A 14,051-nucleotide genomic window follows, 5' to 3' on the forward strand; every position below is an offset into this window, starting at 1 on the left:
TAGCCAGAGAAAAATAAGGGACTACCTTGCTTGGATTTGATTCACAATAATGTTGATTGCTGCCCTGGCATTTCTTCAGCTGAAGCACTAGGAAACTTATGAGACAATCTACAGACAGCCTACAACACAGTAGATTTACTTGGCTACTTTCCTTTTTTTCTTTTTGTTTTAATAATGTTGTTGATTTTATCCTAATGAGCTGTTGCACAGAAGTCCAAACAGAAGTCTATTGACTAAGGTCACTGTATAACTTACCCATTTACTAGCAACCAATAAGCTATTTTGTACCCTTTAAGTCAACACCCCAAACATCCCTTCTAGAGCTGTCCCATTTACAGCCACCTGCGTAGAACATGTATTTATACAAAGTTCTCACAAAGCAGGCCCAGCTAGATCAGTCAGGATCTTCCTCATGCAGCAAAGACCAAGCAAAGACTTGGGCTTGCATTGTTCTATTAAGTTTCCTCTTTAGCTTCCATATCACAGCATGCTCAGTCATAGCTATTTTGGTGCTTCACTGATCAAACTGATTTTTCCCTTTGATGATAATATGAAATATGATAGGATAATAGGGTTGTTATATAATCAAAGTCGACAGCAGGGAGCTAAATTTGTGTTGTTTTGATGAAGAGCACATTAGTGTGACATAAATAGACTAATCTGATTTATTATTATTATTTCTAATGCTTAATAATAGGGAAGGGTAGGGGAAATGAGTCTCTGGGGAGTGAGAGTGCATCACAAAGTGATAGCAGATGTCTGTGTGCTGCAGAAACACAGGTTAGGTATTTTGGCTTTAGGATGTCTTCTCATAAGACACACCACTACTACCTGCTTCTAAGCTGAATTTCAAAAGAGCGAGTAACAAGAAAGAGATGTTGCTCTGAAAGAAATAATGACTTACGTGAAGTAAAACTAAGAATGTACCAGAGAAAACTATCTGTGAAAAGCAGTGCTGTGGGAAGAAAACTGTTATTTGTGTAGGCAACAAGGAGACAGATATCGAGCAGACAAAAATCGGCTCACCTTCCACTGACTGATTTTTCATGTGTAACTGAAAAGCTGGGATTAACCTTGCACAAAAGCTTCCCTTTCACAATACTGTCTGTTCCAGCTCCAGACAGCCCAAGTCCTTATTCACACATCTGTCAAGAACCAAAAAAACAGTGAAAGAGAGAGGCATTTTGAATGTATTTTTGCTTGGTGTACTGATGTGTACACATGGGAGTTCTTGTATTTGTGGCTGCTGGCAAAGTCCTACAAGAGCTCATGCAAACATCTGAATGTGTGCATGATTGCAAGGCAGATGAGATATCTTGCCACTTTGAATTCTCATACATAACAGAAATACAGACTGGACAGAATTGCAAGGTCTTAAGATTTCTTAAGGTAGAAAATAAAATAAACATATTTTTAAATCCTAAAAGAATCAGATAGGCTTTAGCAAAACACTCATTACAGCTTTCAGACTTAACAAGTATTGTAACAGACATCTACCCTGGCTCCTGCATAACAATACACACAGATTTCTTTAACCACATCTATGAACTTCAACTAAGCTAAAGTGGAGCTTCTATAAAGCCACTGAGCTTTAATGCAAAGACTCTAAGTGGCAGATATCCCTTGCTATGCCAAGGTAAGTGGCCCCTAGTTAAAACCCCCATGTATTAAAATTTACTCTTCATCTAAGGTTCCAGAGGGAAGATGCAACAACTAAAGTGTGTAAGAGCTTTTGGAGTTCAACATGATTTACAGGATGTTTGACATTTTTTTTATATGCAGTAGAATTAGAATTTTCTTCTTAAAGGAAAGAACATGAAAAAGCTAACTAATATTTCATGCAGTGAGACCTTTTCTCACAAAACTCCTTACATTTTTTTGCTAAATGTCCTGTTAAAAGGTTCTTTGCTAGGCAGAGAGAGTTTCACTTGAGTTCTGCTTTTCTTGTGTCAAATACACTCATCAGTTGTACATGATACAGATATGTATATATCAGGCATTCTTTTTCTTACCTCCTTTGCAGGGAAAGAAGCCTGTATTTATTTGCCCTTCTGAAATACCAGCAGCAAAGACTACAAAACCAAATGTTGACAGCACTGTGAACCTTGTGGGCCACTCTCACGGAAACCAGCTTCTAGGTGGCAATCACTGAGGTGATTGGAAGAGACCACAACGAGATGATCCTTGTGGTACCTTCCAACCTTGACTGATTCTATGATTCTATGTGGTTTAACACATCCCAAAACTGCTTTTCTATGTATGTTGTCTTCATCAGCAATTGCCTTCGGACATGGTATCAGCAGCACAACATTAATGCACCCAGCATACTCCCCTACTGTGCTGAAGGATGTTATCCCCACCTATTAGGCAGAAAAAGTCCATCCTCATTAAGAATCCTAAGGAATTTCTTCACTAATCATAATGGAGCTTTTCATGTCACAGCAATTTACAATCCCAAAGGAAGCTGCACAGGGAAGTTGAAGTCATAGATACTTGCTTTTCATTTACTTGTTGAAATACAGATATGGAAATTAGGAGAACATGAACATATTGATACAGCTAATAATTTAAAGCCAGGGAGAAGAGGACAGAGCAGGAATGATATTCCTTATTTCTATCTATCAACGCTCTTTAAAGATGCCTCTTTGAAGGATACCAACACCCATCAGCACACAGAGCTCAGGTTGTATAAAAACATGCCACCTAGTTTTAAGAAAAAAAATGTTTAAAAGGATTATTGCTTTTACACTGACAGCACTAAAAGACTGAATGAGCAGGAGGTGATTAGTGCCAAAAGAAGATGGGGTTTGTATGGTGAATTAACACGGGATGTGATTAAAAAGTAGGATTATACCAGAGACAAAGGTGCAGGTTTATGCAACTCCCAGTCCTACTCTTGTCAAATCAAAGATAAAACTCCCAGAGCACTAAATCCCATGTAATCATTGCAAATTCCTATTGTCTTAAAAGGGAGCTGGATGAGGCCTCTAATTCAGTTCTGTAAAGTCTGTTTGATCCAAATGAACAACTGAGACATGGATAATCTCCAAGGAACAACTCTACAACATGTTTTCAACATTCTCCACTTCGAATTGCCAAAGCAATCACTTCCAATGTTACCCTCCAACCTGCTTTTGCCCATGACTGCTAAACGCCTTTTGCCTTTCCACCTGGCAAAAGAGCTCTATCACATCTAATCTCACAAGTTCCCAGTGAGCCAAACACAAGATACTGTCCCTTGAATTCTTCCTGAGACCAGCAAAGGCTTTCCATTATTTACAAATCAAAAGCATTTAGACACAATCATCTTTTTTTAATTTAAAACAAGGAATGCCCTGTCACTGTTAGAAGAGAAAAAAATATACATCCACCTATTTATACCCATCCTAGTCCAAGCATTCAAAAAAAAAATTCCTATTCATGCAGGTAATTGCTGCACAAAATAATAATAATAATAATAATAATAATAATAATAATAATAATAATAATAATAAAAATAACATAAAACACTCTTTAGTTTCAACAATTCCCTCCATTTCTTTTAAAAATTCTACTTGAAAATTGTTGGAGCATTTGAAAATTATTGAAAGTAAAGACAGCTAAATCAAGAGGATTATTTACTTTCCATTATGAATTCCATTGCTAGTTTTTCTTGTGTTTTTTATTATGCATACCAGTTTTACAAAGTGCATGCTTTAGTTTGTTTTTATTTTTTTTTCATTTTGAACTGGCAAGCTAAAATTAAAATGATCCATCTTTTCTCACCTTTTTTTTTTTTTTAATGTTAATACAATCTAAAAATCTAGCATTAAAAAATTTATCATGATACACCTGGTATATTGACTGTTTATGGCGCATGCTGGTCTTGGCAAAAAATAAACCAAACTGGCTCCCTCCCACCCTCCCCATTCCTTTTGGAAGCAATCTAAAAGTTAAAAGCAGGCTGGAACACAATTGCTTCAAGGGGAAAAACAAATAAGACCCGATGCTTTAATTTTTGTCACACGGCACTAGTTGTGGAACTGCACACACACACACACACCCCCAACACACACGCAAGCACGCACACGCACTGCAACCTGCTCATGAGGAAAGTAGTTTATTAGGTCGGGAGTGCCAGTGGCACATGAAGGCTCCCAGCTGTGTGTGCAACTTTGGATTTGGTACCCACTTCACGTCACCTTGAATCCTCTGACATCCACCAAGGGGGTTAATGTAAGGCATACTTTGCTGGAACAGTAATAATCCATGCTTCATGCTCGAGAGCTGAGTCTCAGAGGAGGGTTGGCTTTCTCTGCTCCCTTTGGCCTCGCTCCATCTCACTCAAGGAACAAAAAAATGAAACAACAGATAAGAACTGGGGAAAACAAGGAAAGCAAATGAAGACAAATCCCTTTAAATAGACTTTCGCCTTCTCATAAGCCTGTGGTTATCTGTAAAGCTGTGCAACCCAGGTGAGATGGAGCTGACAGGAGATGGGAAAAGGCTGTTTTTTAATGTGCTTGGTGAGATCTCCTCTATCTTGTAAGAGATGGAGTGAAAGTACTGGGGGTTCAGCTTTGAGCTGAACGAATTTTGGTGGGACACCACCCGGCTGGTGTACTCATGGGACCTGTAACACATGCAGGAACAAACTGACTGAAGGTCTGTTACTTCGGCCTTGTACCGAGGCCGACCATGCTGGGAGTCCTCTTGGATGTGGATAATCATGCTGTTGCGGTTCCCTGCCAGGGATGCCCGTTCCTCTGCATCCCGCCTCTCGTCCTCACTGTTCATGGTTAAGAACCTGAGAACAACCAGATTTAGAAATGCCCCAATGACTGTCAATCCCACTAGAATGTACATAAAGCTAAAAGCCACATAGAGAGGCTTCTTTTGAAGGGCCCCTTTGGTCTGCAGGGCCACATAGTCTCCAAACCCTATCGTAGTCAATGTTATAAAGCAGTAATAGTAAGCATGGAAAAAGCTCCATTCCTCATACTGGGAAAAAGCTGCTGCTCCAATGCAGAGTGTTCCCATGCAGGAGAAGAAACCCACAGTGACCATGTTTTCCATGGAGACCTCAGTGCTCCTCATCCCACAGCACTTTTTGATGCGTTTCAAGAGGTACTTGACGAAGGTGTTCATGCGCTCGCCCAAGCTCTGGAACATGACAAGTGTCAGTGGGATCCCCAGGACCGCATAGAACATGCAAAAGGCCTTCCCTGCATCTGTCCCTGGAGCAGCATGTCCATAACCTAGGAAGGGGAATAAAAAGAGACAGTCAGAAAGGCAGGTTACGACCACAGCTCCCACTTCATGTAAGCCCCAGGAATCACAGATCCAAAGCTACAGGAACCCTGCAGTCAGACAATCTTTCAATCTCCAGATCCACATCATATATTTGAAGCAAGTAAGACACAGGACAAAGTTGTACATACCAGAGTGGGAGAGCTGAGAGATCTGAGAGACTATGCGGTCTCTTTAACAAGATTACATAATTTTTGTTCACTAGTGAAATTTCAGTTCACTTTTTGTCCTCTAGTACATGCAATAGTGGAAACTTTGGAAACGGATGGATTTTTCCACAGTAATTTTGAGAAGAGTAGGTGTTGCCCTGTCCCAAAACCAGAATACACTGATGGAATCCAAAATTCTGTGACTGCTGGCAGCACGGTGCTAACAACACCTACAGACCCACCAATCAAAGAAACTTCAAACTCTTCCGCACTGAATAATCCTTTCTCCTAAGACACCCCATGAAAGCCAGTCAGTGCTTGAACACAGGACTTTAGAGAGTCAATATAACTTTACCAGACTGTTTTAAAGCTTTCTTGGCTAGTTTGGAAAAAGCAATTTCATCACAATGCTACAGAAATGCAGGACAGAGTACGTAGCATGTTTCATGGCATAGTTTATGATGGTAAAAAGAAGATGGTAAAATCATGGTTAAGTCTTTATTATAAATCAAACTGTAATTGGGGGAGAGGCGGTTTTGAAATTATAATTCCATTTCTTCACATCATGCTGCTTGAAAGAATCACATTTCTTACAGCTGAGGTTCTAAGAGACAGTACCAAAATGGGATGTCTGCGACTCACCTAGCCATGGTGTCAACTGACCATGCAGGTACCACTATTTTGACTCCCCTTAAAATCAGTAAACAGAAATATGTTCTTCAAAAGTGCTGTCCCTCTCATCTATGCCTAGGTATCTAAAACGGGTCACTGATATTTTCTCAGGAGACACCTTTTTCTCTGAAGTAATTATTACAGAAATCTTGGAACAAAATTCAGTTCATAGAATCATAGAATCAACCAGGTTGGAAGAGACCTCCAAGATCATCCAGTCCAACCTAGCACCCAGCCCTATTCAGTCAACTAGGCCATGGCACTAAGTGCCTCATCCAGGCTTTTCTTGAACATCTCCAGGGACAATGACTCCACCACCTCCCTGGGCAGCCCATTCCAATGCCAATCACTCTCTCTGTGAAGAACTTCCTCCTAACATCCAGCCTATACTTCCCCCGGCACAACTTGAGACTGTGTCCCCTTGTTCTATTGCTGGTTGTCTGGGAGAAAAGACTAAGATTAATCTATCTAAATTTTTGTATTTACATTTGTGCTAAGTGACCAAACTCCCATTATAGTCAACAAGGATGTAATGAAAACAGGCAATAGGAAATTATTTAACTGACCGTTCCAAGTGCATCTTATAGCAAGCAGAAGAGGTATCTAGCATCAGTTGAGACTCTCGATATCTCAGGACATCCACTGAGGGCTGCCAGATGAAAGAAGGCATACAGCAGATCCATGCTTTTACGTATCAGAAGTGGGAGGCCAGACAGCACCTGAGATACTCAAGGCAGAGCCCAAAATGGCCATTGTTTGCAGACCATTTCCCTGACATTGCCTCAGTTCTGCTCATCACCTTTAGACTCAAGTCATGGATCTGATGCTCTACATTTGTCTAATGGCTATTTTGAAACTGTTGACACTGTCCACCTTCTCAATCTCCTGTGGTAAAAGATTCAGAAGATCATTATCTTCTGTGTAAAAAGGTACTCCATAATTTCAAGCAGATTGCCTTGTTTCAGCTAGCACCCCTTAGCTCTAGTATTAAAGTTCTACATCTATCTTATCTACCACCTTCATGACTTTGTCTAAACTTAGCTTTATCTCTGTTGTCAGTGTTCTCTTGTTTGAAATGGAGCCACAGCTTTTTAGCTCATATAGCAGGAACCACATTCCCTCTTCTGCACCTTCTCGAGCTCTACTACATCAGTTTTGAGGTGCAGCAACCGTAACTCTCGTAGCCCTCATGTTGTAGGCATACCACATTCTGCAGTTTTGCTAGACCTGAAATATGAACACCGTGCAACCTTCAAAACAAAAATCAACAGTAGACAAGGGAAATAAAACTAGAGAATCAAGAAGAATGACCTCAAAAAAACAGCAGTTTTTTCTTTAGCTCAGTTTCTAGCTATTGGCAGGTGGACAGGATGTAAAAAAACCAAATTATAGAATAAGCACATAACTCAACAAAGAAGTTCTTTTCAGGTTACAAAACAAGGAGATTCACCTGTTGTGTTGGAACAGGTAGCCTGTTTGTTGTAAAAAGCAGTTTCTAAATTACCTGGAAAGGGAAATGTCTTCAATAGATAGATTGATGCTGGGTTTGTTCCACCTCACTGTCCCTCAATAAAGGCTATAATTGCCTCTCATTACTAAGATCAGCATTTGAACTACAGGGGTGTTAATTAAACCAGGGACATCTTCCCATTTTATAGCTGTAGTTACAACTAACAAAGAGAAGGAAATCTTCAGAAAAAGTGATTTTCCAGATGGTTGCGGAGATGGCAGTTGGTGAAAACAGCTTTCACTTTGGATTCTAAAGACAATGGTTGAGGTGAAAAAAGACTTCTTTTGGTATCACTATATCACTCTTACTAAAGATATCCACAGAGAGTTTAGGAAGATTATGAAACATTAGTATTTTACGTGCTTACATACTGTCTCACAATTGCATTTCTGAGATTTGTCATAGACTTTGTAATTAATTTGGACTCACAGCTCTCCTGTAAGACAGGAGTATATCTATCTCTGTTTTACAGATAGCAAAGCACAGATGCCAGCAGGCTAGAGTTTCTCTGAGATTCACATAAGTAGAGAGACTATCCAGAAAGTTTGATTTCTATTCTACTCCATGTCATACTCACTTTCCACCACAGTAGACAAATACATTTCACTGTAGTTTCACCATGAAGCTGGGATAAAGGACTTGATTCATGAAGCTGAAATAAGACTTTACAAATAAGATTCATGTGTAGGGGATCAGAGTCATATAACTCTCCAGTACAAAATGGCTTAAAGGAACAGGCACATCAGTCATTACCTTCAACCCTGCAAAATGAGGGGTTTCAAAATACACCAGAGGAAAACTTAACTCTCCATCACTTGAGTATTACAGAATCTACCCAGCAATATACAGACCAATGCACGAAAAGCAAACACACATTCTCTGAAATTCCAGAAACATCAAATTTAAACCCCTGTCTTCTTAACATCCGAAACAGCCTCTTGGAAAAAGGAGGTTGTCAGTGACTGCCAGAGGAAGAGGGGCAGAAAGGATCATTAACTCCAGGAAATAGCCCTCTGCAGAACACAGGGTCAGTCTCCAAGTCCTTGGGTTTTACTCATGTCAAATAAAAGCAGAAGTGACTGCTGAGGTAGCAGATTTCAGATACCAAAATGTAGTCTAACTTTGCCTTCATGAATGCCACAGCCCTTTACCAGAGTATAAAGAGATGGCTCTGTGTGAGCCTTGGGAAATGCAAGACAAATCACTCTTCTATAACGAAGAAAAAAAAGATCAAACAGAAGATCTTAAATTTATGTGTAGCAAATGCATCCACTTATAAGCCATAATGCTGAGATAAAAATAAGTAGAGATCCTTTACATTGGAGCACATCTAGGTAAATACTAGCTATACTACTCTGACATAGCAACATGACCACTGCAGGAAGGTTCATCTGATATTTAGTGAGATTTAATTTGAATGATCGAGGATAGTCTAAATGACTGTAACCTTGACTGGAAGTTATGCCATTAGCACTCTCTCTTTTATAATCCCTCCGCTTAGACTTTCAAGACAGAACTCATCTGGGTTGACACCAAGAAGAATAGTTTGGCATGAACAAATGTCATGTCTGAGTTACTTGAATTCTGGACTGCAGAGCACCAAGGCAACACAAGAGCTGTCTTTGACCAGTGATGGAAGGGCTGGGGCTGCAGGCATAAAGCAGAAATTTGGGAATGTATTGGCAGGGGAGGCAAAGGGTCAGACCACAAGGGCTGGCATCAGATTGCTCTGTTGAGGTCCTCCCTGCGTTTGATTTTTCCAGGCCTTGCTTATTCTCCAGTGAAAAACTCTAAAGACCATGTGCATCTGTTTGTAATTCTAGAAAATAATGCTGTTTTCTTGTTTGTCAGAGCGTAGCTATGAGTCTGGGGAAAATCCACTCAGCCTCTTTCAAACTTGTTTTTCCATAGTGCCTTTCAGATGAGACACAAAGGGAAATTCCTCATTACAATCTATGTGAGGTCCATTCAAGAGGGCAACCCAAACAGATTTTACTTCTAAAGGGATATCGTGGTGAGATACCAGCCCATAACCATAGCATGCAGTGGAACACAGCACACAGGCATCCTGAGCCCAACAATGACCACAAGCAGAAGGCTGGGGAAGAGTACAGAGATAGTACAATGATGTGTGACAGTTCCCCCAAGCATTCACGTACCAGGCTTCATCATTTGGAGCACTGGGATTGCCTAAGTCAGAAACGTTTTCACTGATTTTAGTGACACACAATGGATTTATTTTCCATGAGCTTTCCCATAATTGTCCCTTGAATGTGTATAAACTTTTAATACTTGCAATGTTTCGTGGCAAGAAGGTACACAGATGACCAATGTGTCCTTTAGAAAACCCACCATCACTCCCTTTACCTCTCTCCCATTATTATCATCTCAGGTCTCCACCTCCCCTACAGAAGACACCAGAAACAATCATTTCCCCTACCTCCTTCTTTGTCACTTATGATTTTATAGACATTGTATGAAGAAAAATGCCATACCCGCATGTAGGCCCTAAGCAAGTATCCCTGGCACTGTGGGCAAACCAGCTTGCTTAGATTTACTTCAGTGATCTTTGCACCACACTCACCTGCAGGGTATAGAAAGGCCCATAACATCTGTCTTGTCCTCCAACAGACATCCTCTTAAATAACACTTTGTTTCTGAGGCAAAAACACGTCTCAATAAACAATTCCATGCTACTGCAATGATGCAGACTGCCCAGAATAAGTAAAATCATAAGAAAAATGAAACATTACAGGGAAAAAAACCAAAATACTTTCAGTGTGTTTCATCTACTTAGTGACCACCTCCACCAGTACAGGGCAGTATCTACTTGAGCAAACTAAACTGAGACAAGGGACACCACCAACCTATTTTTGTTCTTAAATCATTAGCAGATTTCTCATTATGGCTTTACCCTGGCCCAACCAGTACTGTCTCAGGCAATGTCTATTCTTGGTCCACCCATGGAGGCTAACTCTGGCCAGGGAGCACTGCAGCTGAGCACCACTCTGGAGCAGCACGTGTGTTTAGATGTTATCAGCATTCTCCACACCATATCTGCTGACCTCCATGTCTATTCCTGGTGACCTCCTGCTCTACTTAGTAGCATAGATGGAGCCTGAGTGGTGCAAAGCAAAGGGTGTTTTTCTACAGCAGGCTCTGTCAGAAGTTGGGAGAGGTGTGTCTGTAGATCTGCATTGGTATCAGGCCAAGTGCATGGGCAGTGTTAAAAGAAAAAGTTAAATGTGGCAGTGGTAAGTTATTTATAGGGAGTGTGCAGGCCAATGTGGAGAAGTCCCAAGCAGCCTCATTCACTTTCACATTCAATGTTTGAGAAGCCTTGTCTCTTGAAGCAACACTGCGTTATTCATGAGGGATGCTTTATTTCTCTCAGGGGTAGGTTTCTCGCCTCATTCATCTATACATCATTCATTGCTGTGATGGACGTTTGGACCTGGTCATCTCTGACAACAGCCTCTGGAAAGAAATGAACTGCTCCATCTCTGTGACTCAAACCTTTCTTACTCATGCTGGCAGCAGTCCTGGCCATGAGATAATGAAATGAGGGTAACAGCACCTGTTACTCAGATGGGCAAGCATAATTCAGATTAAAGCATCTTCCCGGTGTCATACACTTCACTTCAGAGGTTCATCTACGTCAGAGAAACTGCCACAGAAAACAGGTTGGCTCTCCACTGCATTTGCTGCTCGTGCTATCAGCAGGGAGAAGAAACAATGCGGCCTTCATAGTGCAGATGAAAGAGATTTCAGTATGGATCGGGGAGATACTCCATCCAATTTACTGTTGGTAATTAATTTAGCAGGACAAAGGCATTTTCCTGTAAGGAAATCAAGGGCATGTGATGGGTGCTGCTGCACCTGGATGAAATCTGCTGTGTAACTACAACAGCCTCCTGGCATGTGAGCACTGCTATCCATTCCCTCTTCTTACTCCCAAATCGATGGGCTCTCTGAATCCTGATGCCTTTCTTCCCAAATTTCTCCAGGACTCCCTTTTCCTACATACCTTTGTTAGTCATTTCATTGCAGCACACAAAGTCAAACTCTCTTACCTTGCACAACATCCTCTTTCATGCTCAAAAGACAGTCTCTAATGTCAGGTCAAAGTGCGGCACATGGCTCCCTACAGGAACACACACCAAGATGTGGACACTGCGTAAGAGAAAGACGTGCTAAACCCCAGGTGCACCTTCAAATCTGAATTCCCTCAACAAGGTTGGCACAGCTGACCCTTGCTTTGTTGCGACTGCTTCCATGTCACAGAATCAGAATCACAGAAACATTCAGGTTGAAAAAGACCCACAGGATCACCAAGTCTAACAGATAACCCTACACTGCAAGGCTCAAAACTGAAGAGGTAAGACTATATCACCTTGGAAATTGCACTCATCATTTTGTATTGTATCAAGACCTGCACAAGACCTCCTGTTCCAGGCAGCAGGGACACAGCAGGCTTCCCTCATTTTATTCTCACCACCATGAGCACATATGTCTGTTCTTAATCTTGAAACCAAACTTTGAAGATGTTAATGGAAAACATCTTCAAAATAAGCTCTGGCCCAGCTAGGCAGGCACAAACATATGCACAGGCAGTAGCCAACAAGGAAATAAAGAGAAGAAGGAATGGCTTCTCTCTGTAATCTGCAGGGCAGCAGGTAAAGGCACAGACAAATCTGATTTGGCAAGCAGGAGGCTAGTCCTGACCTGTCCACATCTGGAATCTGGGCAGACAACTGTAGCCTCAGAAATTACCCCCTGGTGCAGCCATTTCTGTAAGGTCACCAGGATCTACCACCTGTCAGTAAACTCAGTGTGACAGCCCAGCAGCAGAGCTGAAGGGCTCATCGAAAATAACAGGTGAGACTGATAACTACTGCTCAGTCAGTAAAGTGCCAACTTCCCTCTGTCACATTTCTTCACCCTCTCTATTGGCCTAGTCTTTGGCCACCATACATTGGCGCCTGCTTATGAAACCTGAACCTCCCACTCTGTAGCATTAACTGACAGTAATCCTTTACCCATAGTTTTCTTCTTTCAGTCTCAGCAAGCTGCAGTAAGCACTAACATGGAAAATGCTTTGCATTACCTAAACTGCCTGTTGGCATAAATTCTGTCCCTGACCATTACCAGATTTTGCTAAACCATGTCCCATTGCCATAGGCAAAGTACTACATCAAGTGTACTTGGGCAACTGCTTGCAACACAACCCTGAACTCTTACAGCTATAATGGCTGAGGGCATCAACTGTGACAGCCCTTTGGGTACTCCTCTTGTGGATGTAGCTTGGGAAGGCATGATTCTCACACTAATTTAAATTACAAGGTACAACGGCAGCAAATTAGTAACCTAGTCATGCACTGCCATGCTTGTTTCTGATTCTGAGCACTTCAAGTTTGGTTGGTTTCATCTGGAAATCATATGCAATACAGTTCCTTGCGAGAAGATGTCCCTCTAGAGGTGACTTCCTTTGGATTCTTAGATGATAGAGCCAAATAAGGCCACGTCCATAGGACACATTTGCATGAGAACTTTTTTCCATTTTTTCTGCATTAAAAAAAGCCACTAAAAAAAGCCTGCAAATGACAGTAGACATTTCAAACAACCATATGAAACCACTGACAATCTTTCTACTCATCTGTGTGGCACACAAGACCTGATGAAGTCAAACCTCCTCTGGTTGAACAGCCTCTACTTTTACTGATAGATGTCAATAATCACTGACAATTCTTTTGAATAAGATAGCAGAGCATCCAAGGCAATTGCTACCTAGTGTGCGCTCCCCAGCAAATCAAGGATGCCAACACTTGCCTGTTAATATTGTCTGGACACGACATTATGTCTACACATAAAAAAGAGGCTGTGAAGAGAGCAGAGGTTGCTCTCCTGCTCTGCAAGAAGACTAATGTTGAAAATAGCAGCGAATATTGCATGCTTCTTGGGTATCACAGTTCCTCCCAAAACCAATGGCAGCTCAGTTTTGGATTTCCAGCTCGGCAGTAGTTGACAGCTCCCTGGACTGCAGCCAAGCCTGGCCACCATTCTGAAAAAATCAACAGTGGTACAAATCAGCAGAGAGGCACAACACCAGGAGAGTGTATGTGCATCACAGGGACAAGCAAGATGGATGAGTCAACAAGAGGGACTCCTGTAACAGCAAGAAAAATAAAGCTTCAAGGACAAGCAGGCTGATCACAACTCTTGGAGTTCATACATTCTAGGAGCTCTGTGGCAATACCAAATGATCAAGTTTTCTGGAGCCTGCTCTGTAAAACATCTGCATCTCAACCACTGTGGTTTGCGTCTCCTCAAACTGAGACGCAGTCAGGTGTCTTCAAAGCCCTGTAGCACCTCTGAGTCAACATTTCCCCATGCTATTTCTGACCTCCCCCTGCATGCCTTTCCTCCCCTTC

General features: G+C 41.5%; 1 protein-coding gene across 1 annotated transcript in view; it reads right to left on the reverse strand.

The window, feature by feature from the left end:
• Nucleotides 1–3,924: 3,924 nt before the first annotated feature.
• Nucleotides 3,925–14,051, reverse strand: part of KCNK9 (potassium two pore domain channel subfamily K member 9) — an 84,349-nt gene continuing 74,222 nt past the window's right edge. Inside the window, exon 2 of the mRNA XM_064154347.1 lies at nucleotides 3,925–5,237. Coding sequence (XP_064010417.1) covers nucleotides 4,396–5,237 — 842 coding nt within the window. The 3' untranslated portion in view covers nucleotides 3,925–4,395. The remainder of the gene's footprint in view (nucleotides 5,238–14,051) is intronic.

Source organism: Pogoniulus pusillus, chromosome 14, assembly GCF_015220805.1.
Source record: "Pogoniulus pusillus isolate bPogPus1 chromosome 14, bPogPus1.pri, whole genome shotgun sequence".
NCBI lineage: Eukaryota > Metazoa > Chordata > Aves > Piciformes > Lybiidae > Pogoniulus > Pogoniulus pusillus.